The sequence below is a fragment of the Vitis vinifera genome, chromosome 12 (genome assembly GCF_030704535.1).
Source record: "Vitis vinifera cultivar Pinot Noir 40024 chromosome 12, ASM3070453v1".
In the NCBI taxonomy this organism is placed as follows: domain Eukaryota; kingdom Viridiplantae; phylum Streptophyta; class Magnoliopsida; order Vitales; family Vitaceae; genus Vitis; species Vitis vinifera.
Window position 1 is genome coordinate 3,123,356 of NC_081816.1, and position 15,986 is coordinate 3,139,341.

At 36.0% G+C, this 15,986-nt stretch overlaps 1 protein-coding gene across 1 annotated transcript; it reads left to right on the top strand.

Annotated features, from left to right (window-relative positions):
• Positions 1-984: 984 nt before the first annotated feature.
• Positions 985-14,189, top strand: LOC100245387 (uncharacterized). The gene is made up of 15 exons (XM_002279973.5): positions 985-1,371; positions 1,935-2,047; positions 2,437-2,486; positions 2,846-3,079; positions 3,224-3,376; positions 3,876-3,971; positions 4,063-4,082; positions 7,928-8,042; positions 9,304-9,335; positions 11,895-11,995; positions 12,122-12,194; positions 12,410-12,441; positions 13,290-13,380; positions 13,543-13,654; positions 13,747-14,189. Exons 1-15 carry the CDS (start codon positions 1,085-1,087, stop codon positions 14,056-14,058), a joined length of 1,821 nt encoding a protein of 606 aa, XP_002280009.3. The 5' UTR covers positions 985-1,084; the 3' UTR covers positions 14,059-14,189.
• Positions 14,190-15,986: the final 1,797 nt, after the last annotated feature.

The window sequence follows — 15,986 nt, forward strand, 5'->3', positions numbered from 1 at the left end:
CATACTTGGATTGTTTTCCTCAATCTCGATAAGAAGCAAGTTGAGAAAACTTTGGTTGAGAAATTTGGATTCAAGACTTGAATCAATGGCTAAGTGGGGAATGGGGAGCTCATGTTTATGGAGAGTTTTCCACTGCTTTTAAAGTAAAGGAAAGTGTGTATCATTGTGGGATTCCATTTGGGGTTTTGACAGTTTCAAGTGAATTGGGAAATGCATTTTTGAGGGGAATGGTGGTGGTAGCAGGTAGCCTCACAAATCATGCATCCTTCTTCTGCTTTCTGCCTTCTGACAAGTAAGGTTGCAGTTATTTCTTCTTCTGAGCAGCCGTTAAATGGGGCTTTGATTTTATCAAGAAGCTTGGGATAAGGTTGGAGATTTCTCATGCCTTGGATCTGTCCACTTCCCCCATTTATTTGTCTTCTCCATTGCCCTTTTATCACTCTGCTCTATTCCTGGTTGCAGTGCATGTTATAATGTCAAAAATAAACTGAGAAAGTTAATCAGTTTTCAACTTTTTTTTGTTTTTGAAAGTAAAAACTAATTCTCTTTCTAATGCAATGTTGTTGTGATACTAGTAAATGGATATGATTTTCTAAAGAAAATATTCAAACAAAGGAATTTAAGAGCATGTTTGGGAGTGATTCTAAAAAATGTTTCTAATATTTTTAACACTTGATAAAAAATTTCAAGTATTTGAAAAATTAAAAGCGTTTTCTAGAATCACTGTCTAACGGACTCCAAATACCATGTCTATGAGTTGGTGCATGTTCAAATAAATAAATGGTGTGCCTGCATTCAATTTGGGCCAATAAGGATGAAGGGGGTTCTTCCTACGGCCCAAACCTAAACGAAACCTGACCCAACTCCGGCCCAATTAATACCCACTCACCCTCACACGTGATAAGCATTTTGACAGGTGGCACGCTCGAGGCCTGGAAGATAACCGTGTTCATTTTCTATCCACGTGTCAGAATATAATAGGCCATTTAGAGATTCGGATGCATATATCGTATTCAGATAGCCGGCCATCCCGGAGCTCCACCACAGTCACCGGACTCTCTTCTCTCTCTCTGTAAAAACTCCAATGGCGTTGTGGGCACCAGCACAGAACCTCTCTGTAGTCTTCTCAGCCAATGGGTCTGAAGCAAGAATGAGAGGAATGTGGAGAAGAAGAGACTCAGTGGTGGTCAGAACGGCGTCGTCTGAGGTGTCGAGCAGTGGAGGTGGAGAAATGGCGGCGTACGAGGAGGGGCAGCTGGAGCGACCCAATTGGGCAGGAGAAACCCCTTTGTCTCGGCTTGTTGGAGCTATCATTTCCTTCAAACCTCTCTATTCTGTTCTCAAGCTCGGTGCCAGACAAGTTCTTATCAGGTCCTTTCTTCTCTCTCTTTCTCTGTCTGGTTACTGAGAAAATGTAGGAAGAGAGAAACGGAGAAAAGTATGCCCTATTGAGTTTTGTTTTGAAGGGAAAAAAACGCACTGGAATTTATGGGTCTCAAAACTTTTGTTTTGTTTTGTTTTGTTTTCCTTTGTTTTCTCAGCAACCAATTGGGTATGGTTGGGTATAGCCAATTGGGTATTGGGTTTTCTTAGGCTTTTTGTTGCTTGGCTTCCAGGAAAATGTGAGAAAAAGAAATGGAAATTAAAAAGGTTTGAATTTACATGTTTCATTATTTAAGATAAGATTCCGAGTAAAAGGGAACTTCTATGAATTGAACCTTACCCAACTATGCATCTCTAGATGAGTTTTTAAATTTTGAGAAGATAAAGAAAACACAAGACACAAAATTTTCATTCTTGCAGCCAAACTGTGGGTATGTTCTTATGAATTTGTATTCCAAGTGTAAGTGATTGAGAATTTGAAGGGTATAGTTAGCATATTCACTTGATTTTATAAAAAATAAAATTAACATTAGGAATATGGACTGGAACAGTACAGCTGAGAAAACAAATATACCATGGCGAGAAATGACGAACGAGATTCTGGAGTCAGATGTTTACAAGGAGATGGAAAGCATCGAGAACCCTTCGGTCGTATACCCAGATTGTAATTTTGTCAATTCCTCAAATTCTTACTTATTCCTTTTCCTGTATTCCAGCCTTTTAGTGTTTTCTTTCCTCTTCGGACAAAAACATGAGGAAGCATTCAATTAGATGATATGGATTTCTACTGCATATTGTCTAATTGGTTGCACAATTTCTTTCTTCAAATCACTGCTTCGATAAAATCTTATCAGATATTTTCAGGAGGACTAAGCACTGGTTAAAAGCAATTATATTGCAATTTTTTACCATAGAAGAAAGAGATTGGCCTTGACCAATTATACAGAAACATGGTGATGTTGTATATAACCAAAATAGTAGTGCTTTCTTTTTTTCGACTCTTGCAGGTTGCTAATGTTTCATGTTGTTACTTTCCTATTGTAATTTGAACAGATTATTCGAATCCCTTCCATGCATATGATGAGGGCAACCTTTCATGGCTGGTAAATTTTCATTCTATTGTCTGAACTTGTTGCAATTTTTGCATTTTATTTGAGAGAACAGGACAACTTCCTTACTTCTGGGCTGAATCACATGCATGAATACTTAGTTTTATTGAGCAATTTTTGACCTATTATTTTCATGCTCTTAAAATGTATTATTATTTCATTCTAAATTTTGTTCAGTGAGAAGGGTTAATGTGTTCATAAGTGAAAATGTTCTTTATCTTTGTTGATTTAATACATATTTAATTGTAATAATTTTAGTGCCAAGGTTTCATTTGACAAAGAAAATTTTGTAACAAAGATAAGTCATTGGTACTTGTTAGCTACATCCTTTGAAATTTGTTTATCTATGGCAGGCTGCAGCAGAAGCAGAAGCTGCAACTATGTCAATGGTGAGGCGAGCGACCCCTGATGCCTCTTCATTAGAAGAAGCAAATAAAATAGTACGTGGGAATTGGCTTCAAGCGATTGAGCGGCATCATCTACAGTATTCAGGAAATTCCACGGTCAGAGACATTCTAGATGTTGGATGCTCTGTAGGTGTCAGCACCAGATTTCTTGCTGACAAATTTCCTTCAGCTAAAGTCACTGTAAGTGGAAAATTGCCAACAGTGCAAAGTTTGATGTTCTCGATATTATGAGAGTTCACAAACTGAAGTTTGTCCAATATTGGATATGGGTTTTACCTGGCCTTCCCATGTTTGTTTATTTATGTGGTGATGAATCTGCTACAGGGCCTGGATTTGTCACCCTACTTTCTTGCTGTAGCTCAATTTAAGGAAAAGGAAAGAGCTTCAAGAAAGAACCTGATCAACTGGGTACATGCAAATGGGGAAGATTCAGGCTTGCCTTCTAAATCATTTGACATTGTCTCAATGGCTTATGTGGTATGTCTTTTTTGACTAGTAAGTTGCATGAATACACTTTATCTTCCTCTCGAGTTCTGCCAAAGATTCACAATATTTCTCAATGAATTGCAAACATGCCCTGTTTCTTGAAAATGAGAAATATTTAATGCAAAATCTCATGCTCTACTGCCTGTTTTCCAAAGTCATTTTGGTGTTTTTGGGTTTTGACTGATAAAAAAATAGCTAACTAGCTAAGTATCGAAGAAAACGAGTTCTTCAGGGATGCGCCTGAGGTTTGCGTTCTCTAAATAGCAAGGAACAGTTTCTTACCATTTAGTGCCATCTGTTGGATTGGTTGTGTGCTGGAGTGTTTAACAATACCGCCATTTTTAGATCGAGGATTCCGTTGTTTTTCATGAGAGTGTACAAAAATTTAGCATGAGAGAAAAAAAAAGTTGGACTTCCTTCTTGGGAAGCTCATAGTGGGAAACGTTTTCAAATAATTATGATGGTTCTGACTCCCTAAGAATATATGCAGCTTCATGAATGTCCGGCACGAGCCATAGTTGGCTTGGTGAGAGAAGCCTTCCGGCTGCTTCGGCCTGGAGGCACGATTGCTTTGACAGATAATTCAGTAAGTTTCCATCTCTCTTGTGTTTTTTTAGTCACTCTTCTGTGCTGCTAGAACACCTCTCATTCATGATATTGTTTGCTGTATTGTGCAGCCGAAGTCAAAGGTCCTTCAGGTACAATTTGTTCACCTCCTAATCTGATTTTAGGCATCATATGGAAACAGGGCATTCTGAAATAGTCTGCTTTGAAACCAGTCATGAGAGCTGAAATCACATTGTTTGATCGGTTTCCGTGATGTTGCAGGAATTGTCTCCAGTTCTGTTTACGTTAATGAAGAGCACGGAGCCATTTCTAGATGAATACTACCTCACTGATCTGGAAGGAAGAATGCGAGAGGCTGGGTTTGTGAATGTGACAACAGTTTTGACAGACAAGAGACACAGGACGGTGACTGGAACAGTACCTCTATAACGTGCCATTGTTAAACACTTAAGCCCTCAACTTCCATCAGAAGCATGCCAGGATTCTCATTGGAATTTCTATGTTTTGACTTTTGAGTCCCAATCATTTTACGGATTTCACGCATTCCATCAAAGTCTTTCTTCACCCATTCATTTTTTCTTGTAAAATTTGATAACTCTCTGTAAACCATGCAACTCAGTGGACGAACTTATATAATTAATGCAACTTTTATTTATTTCACTAATTTTCTTATTTATTAAAATAACATGAAAAAAAAATGCTTTATATAATGAATGAATTTCTCCAAAATGCTACTTGAAAATATGAGATAAAATCAATGTTGGTGGTGATTGTTAGCCCTTTGACTCTTAACACTCTGGCAAAAGGGCCTCATGGGCTGGAACCTTGCACTAATGAGGGCACCTTGAGCTCGAGAAAAAGGCAAGGTGTTGGAGGTTTGAAGGGAATCACAAAGGCAAAGTGTTAAGGCAATACTAGGGCTCACACAATGCAAGGCGCAGACAGGTGTGTGCATCAACATGGCAGGCGCATCAGCATGGTGCGCACAACCTGTGCGTAAACAAGGTCACATGCACAGGCATGCGCGCACGACACTTGCGCATGGTAGCCCACGCATGAGGCGCGCGCATGGCACCCGTGCAAGGGACTCACACAACACATCCCACAAATGAGGCATCACAACAACAGCTCGCGTATAAGGCGTACGCATAAGCAGTAGGTGGCACAGACCAAATTGGCTAAAATTGAAGGTTTTGGAATTTTTGCATGCTGGTATTTTTCTTTGAAGGGAACCTTGAAAAGGAGGTTTGGAAGTGGAAATGGAATTTTTTGGATTTTTTTAATTATTTAATAAATCCATTATTCCTCCTCAAGCAAGGTTGATGTATTCTCCAAAAATTTTCAAAATAACTTAAAATGCTCTTTTGAGGGGAGTTGGCTCAAGGTGGGTATCTAGGCAAGACATGGGCTACACCAAGGGGCCATCGAGGCATGACCTTAAGCATGGCCATGACACATGGATTAGAATGTCAACATGCACACATGGGTTCCACGACATGTGTGGTTTGCAACTTGTGGTCCTAACAACACGAGGTGTGTGATGCACCCTTTCCTCTCACCGGTGCTGGCACAAGAGCGCTTAACCTAGTGCACTAAGGCAGATCGAAGGACTATAAGCGCAATGCTATGACATGTTACTGCAACCAAGGAGGGCCTTGGGCATGGCATGGTGTTGTTGAAATGATAAGGACGCCTCATACGAGTGGTTTGCACAAGGATGCAATGCCCTATGCATGAAAATGGAAAAGCCATGAGTGTAATGACATGGAGGGTTGTTGCACCAAGAAGGGTCTTAGGCACAAAATTGGTCTTGCTGCATCAACATAGATGCCATAGAAGCATGAGCAGATGCTTAGTACAAGGGTGTAATGCCCTATGCATGATAATGACAAGTCATGGGTGCAATGCCATAGCTTATCGCTACAATTGAGAGGGACTTAGGCATGGCACAGGTTGCTACTACAGTGATAAGATCAAGACAAATATGTTGGTGTGTGACTAACATGGATAAGGCAAGGAAGGGCCTTGAAACAAGACTAATCCATAAGCATGGACAACAAGCTTTGGTGACCATGGGTGCTTAGACATGGCACAAGGGTGGACACTAATGCGTTAGGGCATATTGATGCATCAAAGATGGCAGAACACGTGGGCATGGCTAAGGCAAGATGACCAATGCAAGCTTAGTGGCACGCACACAAGGTGTTTGATCTGGTCGACATGAAAAGGGGCCAAAGTCTAAATTGGCATGGGCTTGACTTGCAATAAGAGCACTAGACATCTCCTTGGGCTAATTTGATTAGAGAAGGGTGTGTTTGGTTCAATTACATAAGGCGATTTTATAAAGACACTTGTTGGCAAGAGACATCTTGAAGGGGTAGGACATGGCTCAGTATGTAAAGAAACATTATATAGGTTTGTGGTTTCATGCCATGTGAAGAGACACCTTTAGCTGAAGGGGGTGGGTTTCATGCCGTGTGAAGAGAAACCTTTAGCTGAAGGGGTGTGTTCAACTTGGTGGTTATGACGATTGCATAACCACCACCCTAGGCTCCTGTTTTGAATTCAAAATTCAAACATATTATCAACATTTATAAAAACCTCCTACATTGTAGAGAGGGTGAGTAATTCAATTGTGAGCAATCATAGAGAATAATCAAATTGTAATAGTCCCTAGTGAGGGTTAGGTTCTTTGACTTTGAAAAAAATTATTAAGCATTTGGGACACTTTTAAGAACAGTTTTGTAATCTTGTAGTTTTAAATAAATGTAAGTTAGGAAGGTTCTTGTAAATTGGTTGTTACTTATGATTGTTATGATTGTTATTGCTATGTGTCTTTCGGGAAGGTAGGCTAAGATCAATATCTTAGCACCACACACTAAGAAAAAAATTGACAATAGTTTTCATGGGTGTGACAATAACCAAGGCAATAATAGGGATGACAAAGTCTAATATAATTTGTTAATATGTTTCGAATTTGACACATTTTTCATTAATTTGATACGAGTACAACTATATTTAAATAAACTTCATGTCTATTTATATAATTTACTAAATAAATAAATTGTTTTTAGGTTAATTGTTTAACATGAATTTGATCTAAATTGACATGTTTAATAATTGTGCCGATTAACCTAGTTATGGTAACCATAACCTATTTAACCAATATTTGATTTATTTAAAATTTGATTTTAAATAAATAGTAATCATAAACATATGAGATTAAGAAGTTAATTATATTGAGTTAAATAAGATTTAACTTGATTTAATTATTAAATATAATATGATTATTAAATAAGTAATATTTGAATTTGGATACGATGCAAATTTCAGGTAGCTCAGTTGGTCAGGCCTTGGGTTTGCTCCCCAATGGTCACCAGTTCGAGTCCCCTCAGGGCCATTGGAGGTTTACCCGGTCGTTAACTTCAGGGCCCCGTGGGATTAGTCGAGGTGCGCGTAAGTTGGCCCGGACATCCACGGTTATAAAAAAAAAAAAAAAAAAAATTTCAGGGTCCAACAAGACTTGGTACCCTGGCGTGATGGTAGTTTTATAGTATGGACTCCAGAATAGCGGAATTTTCCCCCATTGAAGCTGTGTGCGGTGATTTCATTGAATTTCGTGATGAACAGAGCGGCTCTACCTTTCTTACAAATAAAGCAACCAGCTTACCAACCCAGCCTCATACTCCTCTACATCTAACATCACAGCCGTTCAATGAGGATATAACACCGATAGTCAATAGATGGGGCCAGCTTTAGTCTAACATATCGACGGCTCTGATCACTTCCACCTCCGTGGGGAGAACTCGTTGTGATAACTGAGAACGATAGTCGACCCTCGTGTCCATCCCTTAAAACCCTAAACATTTCTCTAATTCCCCGTTAAATCCCAAACGTCTCTCCCCGTTTTCACCATTTTCAGCCCAATTTTGATCTGATCTTAGGTGATTGAGTTCATCTCTGCAGTCCATTGTCGGTCATGGACATAGAAGAGAAGATATCGAACAATCAGGAAGGCGTTGATGACAGCGAAGAGACTGAAGCAGTAGAGCTCATCCTCTTTCAAGTCTCTGAATGCTATGTTTATTTGGTAAGCCTTTGGGTTCTGATCTCTATTCGCGTCAATGTTATTTGTGGGGTTTTGGTAATCAACATTGTAATCCCAATTCTCTGTAATTATCTGTGATCGAGGGTTTATGTTGTGGATTTGCTGTCGGGATTTCGGGAACCAATGATTTTATTCATAATTTATTGAGTTCTGATGATAATCCTCCGTGGTGTCAATCGAGAAATGAACCTATTTTCTCTTCGTGCATCTAATTGGAGCTGGAGAACAAGAGGAATAGAGTAAGGGGATCAAGTTTCTGAGACCCTAATTGCTTAAAGAAAAAAAAAATGGCGGTAATGAATCAGGAGATGGTTTATGAGTTTTTTGAGTGGCTTATACTGGTCGGGTATGGGTGGGTTTCTGAGATTTAATGGAATCAATGCATTTTGCCATCACTAAAATATAGTGCATTTGGAGATGATAGTCAAGGGAAATTGATACAGAATTTTATGAAATCTTCATGGATCTAACTCTTGATAATGGAATCCTAATGAAATCTATTGGGTCTAATGCTTGACTATGGAATCCTCATGGGTTTAAATGATAAATGCCAATTCCGTGATGTTGTGAGGGAATTTGTTTCGTTTGATCAATTTTTCTTAAGAGTCATGCTGAATCCTACAGATCCTAACAATGTTTGCATTTCGGATATAAACTTCTTAAATTTTATGTGTTTCAGTCCGGGGATGGTTCAATTCCCTTGAACTCTATTTGGCTTCTAACAATTTCCCATGTATACCTGAGAACACTTTCATAAGCCCGGTGAACGCTATTCGGGTTTCAAGAATTTAATTGTGGAATATTAAGTTTTTTGGGACAAAAAGTACAAAAAAAGGTGCTTTATTAAAAATTTTGGCTCTCCTTGTCAATAAATGTTTCTTTTGCTACAGAACAATTAATTCCACCAGTTGGGATGCTCATTAGAGAATTTTGAGGTTGTTATGGCTATGATGAATTGAATTATTGTCATGTTCAACACCATAAAATCTCTCCATTCTGTGAGAATCTGGAGACAGTCACATATTCAATCATAAACTAGATGATCATTTGCATGCTCTCTCTCTCTCTCTCTCTCTCTCTCTCTCCCTCTCTCCTTTTAAATTGTACAAAGTAGAGATGCTGTGAACATTTATGGAAATAGTAACAGTTTCCAATCAGTACTTTAATCTCTTTCAGTCTTTGTATGGATTGTGTTTAAGTTATTTTGATGTCAACCTAATCTTGTTGTATGTTATTAATGCAGATACCCCCAAGGAAAAGTGCAGCTTCCTACAGGTTTGCACTCAACAGTTCTGTTAAAACTTGATATTTTGATATCCATTGACTTGATTTTCTTAAGACATTCTTGATTTTAGTGTTCACATATTTATGCTGATCTTCTGCTGACTAGAAGGCTAAATTTGTTGTTGTATATTTAATTTTTATAGTTGCAGTGATCTTAGTCAATATATATTACATGATAAATTTTCACAAATTCCCCTCGTAGTTAATGGCTTATTATGAATGTTCATTCATGGAATGGAAAAAATAATATTCAAGATTAAAAAAAGAAAAAAAAGAAAAAGAAAAAAAGAAGTAGAAAAAGTATGGAACCAAAGTCAATTGGAAACCTTTGCATTCTGCAATTAATGTTAGGATGTTGTTGAGTCAAATTTATGTAATATTGGCTTTAAATGTAAGGTTGTGTTGTTAGCTCCTTCAGTCCAGTTGTCTAAAGAATCAGCTTAGGATGTTGATCACAATTTTACCTTGGACTTATTTGAAAATCAAAAGTCAAAGCTTCTGTTTCATCTTGTCATGGATCTTGGAGGTAAGAAAGGTAAGTTTGTGAGATACTTGAGTGCTTTCTATGCAAGAAAAATTCACACAAAAGCTTTGTTTTATATTGGATAGTTGCATATATCTTTTGAAAAGTTGAAAAGTCCTTAGAGCTGTTTTTATTTTATTTTATGGTTTATCAATCGATCCAGACTGAGGACAATTTATGCTACAGTAACCGATTCATCTGGACTGTAAAGGTGATTGTGCTTTGAAATTATACATCTCTACAGGGGTCGACCAAACCATTAGAGTTGTGTTGTACTTCTAAGTTTTCTGGACCTTTCCACTTTGCTGATGACATCCTTAAAAGATCCCCTTTCCAGATTTGGGTATAAATATCTCATTTTCAGCTCATAACCTCCTAAGGGCAATTGAGAGCTAGAGAGAAATTGAATTATAGAGATCTTAGTGGGGCACTCCTGAATTGTGCTTGGATTCTTTATTGATTTGAAAACCTACAACCATTCTCTCAATTGTGTATGATTCTCTATTCAATCCCATCCTTGGAGTGAGTTCAAGGAGGCTATATGGTACCACACCTTGGAAGATCCATAAGAGGTGATCAAAGGGATCATGTTGGTCAACTATTAAGAGTTCCACATAACTAAGCCAAAGGGTGGATTAATGATAGAATATTTTAAGTCAACACTTGTTTTCATATGGTGCACCCTTGAATTTATGAATTTGTGATTAAAATATATGTTTTGTTATTGGGATACTTCATTAATTTTCAGATTTTTAGTTTGGGAAAGAGTATCAAAGCATAACTTTTTATTCTTTAAAATTAATTGGAACAGTTGATTCTAGTGAATGTTTAGATAAGTAAGAATTATGTTTTGAAGTTCTAATTAAATTTTTTTTATTATAATTGATGATAGTCATTTTGGTTTTGGTGTACCATAGGAGGTTGAATTTTGAAAATTTGGAGTAAAACATTTCTAATTCAAATTTTATTATTTTAGTATTGTTTGTTTTAATTTTTGAATTAAGGAATCTACTAAATTTTTTAAAATTTAATTTCATTAAGAATTGAATGAATTATGAGACTAAAATAGTAGTTGCATACAGTATAATTTTAATTTCAGTTTTGGAATTTTGTGGATTTATTTTAAATTAATTTCTTGTCCAAATTAAGTAATTCTTATGTTATTAGTTTTCTTTTTTAGTTATAATTCATGAAAAAAAATTTTAAATCTAAATTTTCGTGAGAAACAAAAGAAAAATGAACAAAAATAAAACCTGTTTGAATCATATTTGGTTTTTTTTCATGACAACTTTGCTAATTTATAGTAAATTAATTTCTCATCAAATTGCACAAAGTTGAAGTAGTTTAATTTTTTTTTAAGACAAAAGTTACCCAAAATTTTCAAAAATGAATTCGGTTATATTTTATGTGACAAATTGGTTTAAGTATTGACAAAGTTAAAGGTTTGAAAAGGGAAAGGAGAAAAAGTGACTTGTTTCATTAAGTTTAAAGGAAAAAAAGATCCCTTTTTCTATTAAGATAAAATTGTTATAAAAAGCAATAAGTTAAAAAATAAACAATTCTAGAAATGACTTAACCCTTAAAGCAAGTTGCTTTAAAACTCAAGTGAAATAAAATAAAATAAAAAACATCTTAGTTTGGCTTGGAAAGATAGAATTGCAAAAAATGGTTAAATGATCTTTTGCCATTTCTTGGTGACCGTATTGATGATTCTACTAAATGGGGCTTCCAAATTCATATTCTGTCTCTTTTCCTTCATTTTTTTTTTGTTTGTTTGGGGAGCAAATCTATATGCACATTATTGCTATCTGTCAATTGGGCATATTATTTGTTGATTTGGCATTCTGGCTACCTAAATTCTACTAAAGTTTCGATTTCTTGTATTTGCTGTAAAAGCCCATATGACATCAGATGAAATGAATTTGTAGGGGGGTGTTCCCCCCAACCCCCCAACCAAAAATTTTACTGCTGAAATTTTATTTACACTTATGGAGGATGAAGATTTTATTATCTGAAGTTCATTTTAGGGCTGATGAATGGAATGTCAACAAATGGGCCTGGGAGGGGACACTGAAAGTTGTTAGCAAGGGAGAAGAATGCATTATCAAACTTGAAGATAAGAAAACAGGTAAGAACATACTGGGATTCCTATGAAAAGGAAAGTATATCCTCAAATTACAATTAGAAGAAAATGGAATGACTTCCTCTATGTTATTTGTATTTTGCCTATTAATGATTTGATAATTCAAAACAGGTGAATTATATGCTCGGGCATTTTTGAGAAATGGAGAGCCACATCCTGTGGAGCCTGTAATTGATAGCAGCAGGTTGAGTCATTTGTCACTGAAACCAAAATCCATTTTTATTGAACTGTTACTTTTGAAGCATTGTGCTGTTAAGTTATTCACAAGTATGTAGTCAAACTTGGAATCAAACTTTGAAGTGTTAATTTAAGTTTGTTTACCTTGATGTTCTCTTGTTTTGCTTCAAAATTGATTTTTTTTAGTTATGGGTGCCTAAATTTAAATCCTTTCTTCTGCAGATACTTTGTTCTTCGCATAGAAGAGAACATTGGTATGCTACTAAGCTTCCTTCTTCCTTCTTGTTTCAATTTCTTCATTCAGCATAGCTGCTAAATGATTTTGTTTCCAATCATAACTTCTCCTCTTTGTTTCTGTTTCTAATATAGATTATAGACTGTACAATGTTATTCTTCTTAATTTTTATTTTTATTTTTTTAGTATTGCCTCAAACAGCAGCTAAAGGATTGGCTAACATTGTTTCCAGCCTTAATTCTTTCTCACTCTCACACACTCACAACACACACACACACAATGAGGAAGATAAAAAAATGGAAAGAAAAGATAAAAGAGCATGAAAATCCATCTTACCTGATTTTGAAAATTTTAAGAATAAAATGTTCTGTATTTCAAGAAACCAATACTCAAATCCCCCAAGCAACATGTAATTGCTCATGCATTTGAATTTTAGTATAAAAAAACTAGAGTATAACTGGAAGACAATGATACACACCAAGCTTATACAACTGTAACCCTTGGAAGCAGCATATGATAATCCTTAGTTGAAATATTTTCAAGCTGGCTTCAATTTAGTGAAAATGTTTTTATCACTTAAAGTATCTGACATGCTATTTTACATGGGATGCAACTACTTTGAAACCTTCATGAATCTAGAAACATTGATATTATTATTATTATCAGTAGTGCTAGTCATAGTAGCACATCTAGTAGAAAGTTTCTTGAGAACCCACAAGTCAAAACTACTTGAATCATTGTCAGCCTTCTTATATGATGCTCATATTGGGAAGTAGTAAATATTATAATGCTCTATTTACTTTCTCTGGTCATCTTCTATATCTAGTTCCTTTTTTCCAGCATGTCACTCATTTGGGAATTATGCAGGTGGTCGTCTTCGACATGCTTTCATTGGCCTTGGGTTTAGAGAAAGGCCGGAAGCTTATGACTTCCAGGCAGCCCTGCATGACCATATGAAGTATCCTCAAATTCATCTATATGAAGTTTTACCATTTCCTTCTGTCATATGCTCTGCATATTCTACCAGTCTTGAGCACTTAGTATAAATTAATATTGTGATGCATGTTTCCCAGCTCTAAGACTTGTTTTCACAGATGTGTCCTCTTAAATTGTTGAAAAGATATCTGAACAAAAAGAAAACAGCTGAAGAGATGGAACAGCATTACCAGAAAGCTTCATCTGTGGATTACAGTTTAAAAGATGGGGAGACTCTAGTTCTACAAATAAAGAATGTAAGTTCACTAGCATCCCTTTGTCTGCTATCGTTACATTGCAAAGTGTCCATGAGCGTTTTAATAGAACTTAACCCTTGCTGGTGTAACAGAAAAGTGGGCATGGGGTGAAGTCCAAGTTTTTTGAGCAGCAAAGTATGAACAATCTCTCACTGGAAGAAAAGACCAACCAAAAAGAGCCAATTTGTATCAAACCCCCGCCACCTCCACCAGGACCACTTTCACCTGCTGCTAAGGGCCCAAATTCCCCATCAAACTGGGTACCAAATTTCAACCTCGAGGGAACTTCCAAAGATGAGGCCCAAGACTCCATAAGAGAATCAAAAGAACCACCTTCTCTTGAAAAGCAAGGCCCCCAAGATACACCAGATGATGACTTCGGGGATTTTCAAACAGCAGGATAGTTTGATTTTGTTTATGTATACACTCAAATGCCTGAATTTTTTTAGTTTCTGTTTTTCTGAATGGTTTGATGTATGTGGTGGTGGTTGCAGTTGTATCAGTATCCCCAATGAAAATTTCCCTTTTTCTGCTACATACAATGAGCTCTAATGTGCTGCTACAGAGGATATGGAAAACTTACCACCTCACTTCTTCAAACAATTTCTCATACTGCACTAATTATATTGAAATTAAATGTATTGTATTTCTGTTATGTCTTATTTCTGAAAAATTGTTTTAAATATTTAAAACCGGGGTGGTTGCCAAGGATTGTAATTTTCTTTCAATTTATTTAAAATAAATAATTCTTCAATCTCTAAGTGTTGCAAAAAGAAAGTGTGAAACCAAATTTTGGTTGATATCAGTTTTGATGATAATAAAACAAAGTTTAGAACTAATAATTATATTTCAAGTGTAATTAGGCAAGATGATTTTCAAAGTGGCAATCACAAATACAAATCAAATTAAAGAAAAACCATGAAAAAGAAGACCACCTCAAAGAGAAGTGTTTTTCAAGACTCGACCTTCAGAAGATCTCTTTGTGAAGGTTATTGGCGTATTAGGATTTCCATTCATTATCTTTACTTATGCACCGAAATCATCCAAGAGTTATGTTGTTTTAAATATTTTTAAAATTGGATGATTTCATATTTTCAACTAAAACCTTGTATCAAATGTTTTTTTCAAACTTGTTAAAAAGGTTTTAAATTGAAAAAGTTGGTTGTTGAGCCAAAAATGGCTTAACCGGTTGAAGAACCAGTCGACTGCCAACTCATCCGGTCGAAGTTCGGGTCAACTCCCAACCCAACCAGTCAAGGGTATGAACAATAACACCCCCAACTCAACCGATCGAGAGTGCAAGAAAATTTTCTCTTTCTTTCAAAACGGTTGTTCAACCGGTCAAGGTTGAACCTCAACCGGTTGAGATCCAATGGTCACCTGCCAAGCATTAAATGTTAAAGGCTAGTCAACCAGTCGACCCCCAGTTCGACCGATCGAACACTTAATGACTAGTTTGATTTTTTTCTTTTATAAAAAGGCTCCAATCTTCATTGTTTCAAAAGTTTAACCTTTCAAAACCTTTCTTGAATATATTTGATTATTGGAAGAGTGTTTTTGAGTGTACTATTGTTCTAAAATTTGCATATCCTTAGTGCACCTTTCAATCCTAATTTTCTTGTATTATTTGAACTTAAAGTTTTTGTTTTAGGATTTTGTGAGATCATTTATTTGTATATCTTTGAGATGAAGATTTCAAGTGTGGGGTATTACTTAAGTGGTTATTCAAGAGTGGGGTATCTCTTGAGAAGTGTAAAGGGTGCTTGGAGTCAAAAGTTCAATAGGGGTGGATTGAAACCATAATCCAATTGTATTGCTTAAAAGCTTGGTTTGGAAGCCTTGAAATAGTGGAACCTCAAGCTTCGGATTGAAGCTAGAGGAGAGTGGATGTAGGCCGGGTTGCGCCGAACCACTATAAAATCTTGTGTTTGCATTCTCTTTTCCCTACTCTTTTAATTTATATGTAATTGTCTTTATATTATTTATTATATACTTACATATAATTGTCTCTTACATTCACATAATTTAAATTTGTAAAAAGAGACCACCACCCTAGTTATCCCCCCCCCCCCCCTCTAGGATGATTACCATAGGTTGGATTAGCCTAATTTTTCTAACATAAAGTACTGAAAATCTAAGGTCTTCTTTTCAAAAATAGTTTTTGAGAACTAATTTTAAAAATTGTTTTATAATGGTTTGTTGATTAAAAGTGTGTTTGAAAATTTAAAATATTTTTAATCTGTTTTTAATATTTTAAAATATGTTTTAAAATGATTTTTATGTTTATTATTTTATTTTTAATTAATTCCACGTGTTTGTATGATTATTTTTT

Coding starts and splice junctions, on each gene's coding strand:
- LOC100245387 (XM_002279973.5), top strand. CDS start 1,085: ATGGCGTTGTGGGCACCAGCACAGAACCTCTCTGTAGTCTTCTCAGCC. Junction 2,048..2,436: donor TTCGGTCGTATACCCAGATT/GTAATTTTGTCA, acceptor TAATTTGAACAG/ATTATTCGAATCCCTTCCAT. Junction 3,972..4,062: donor TTGCTTTGACAGATAATTCA/GTAAGTTTCCAT, acceptor TGTATTGTGCAG/CCGAAGTCAAAGGTCCTTCA.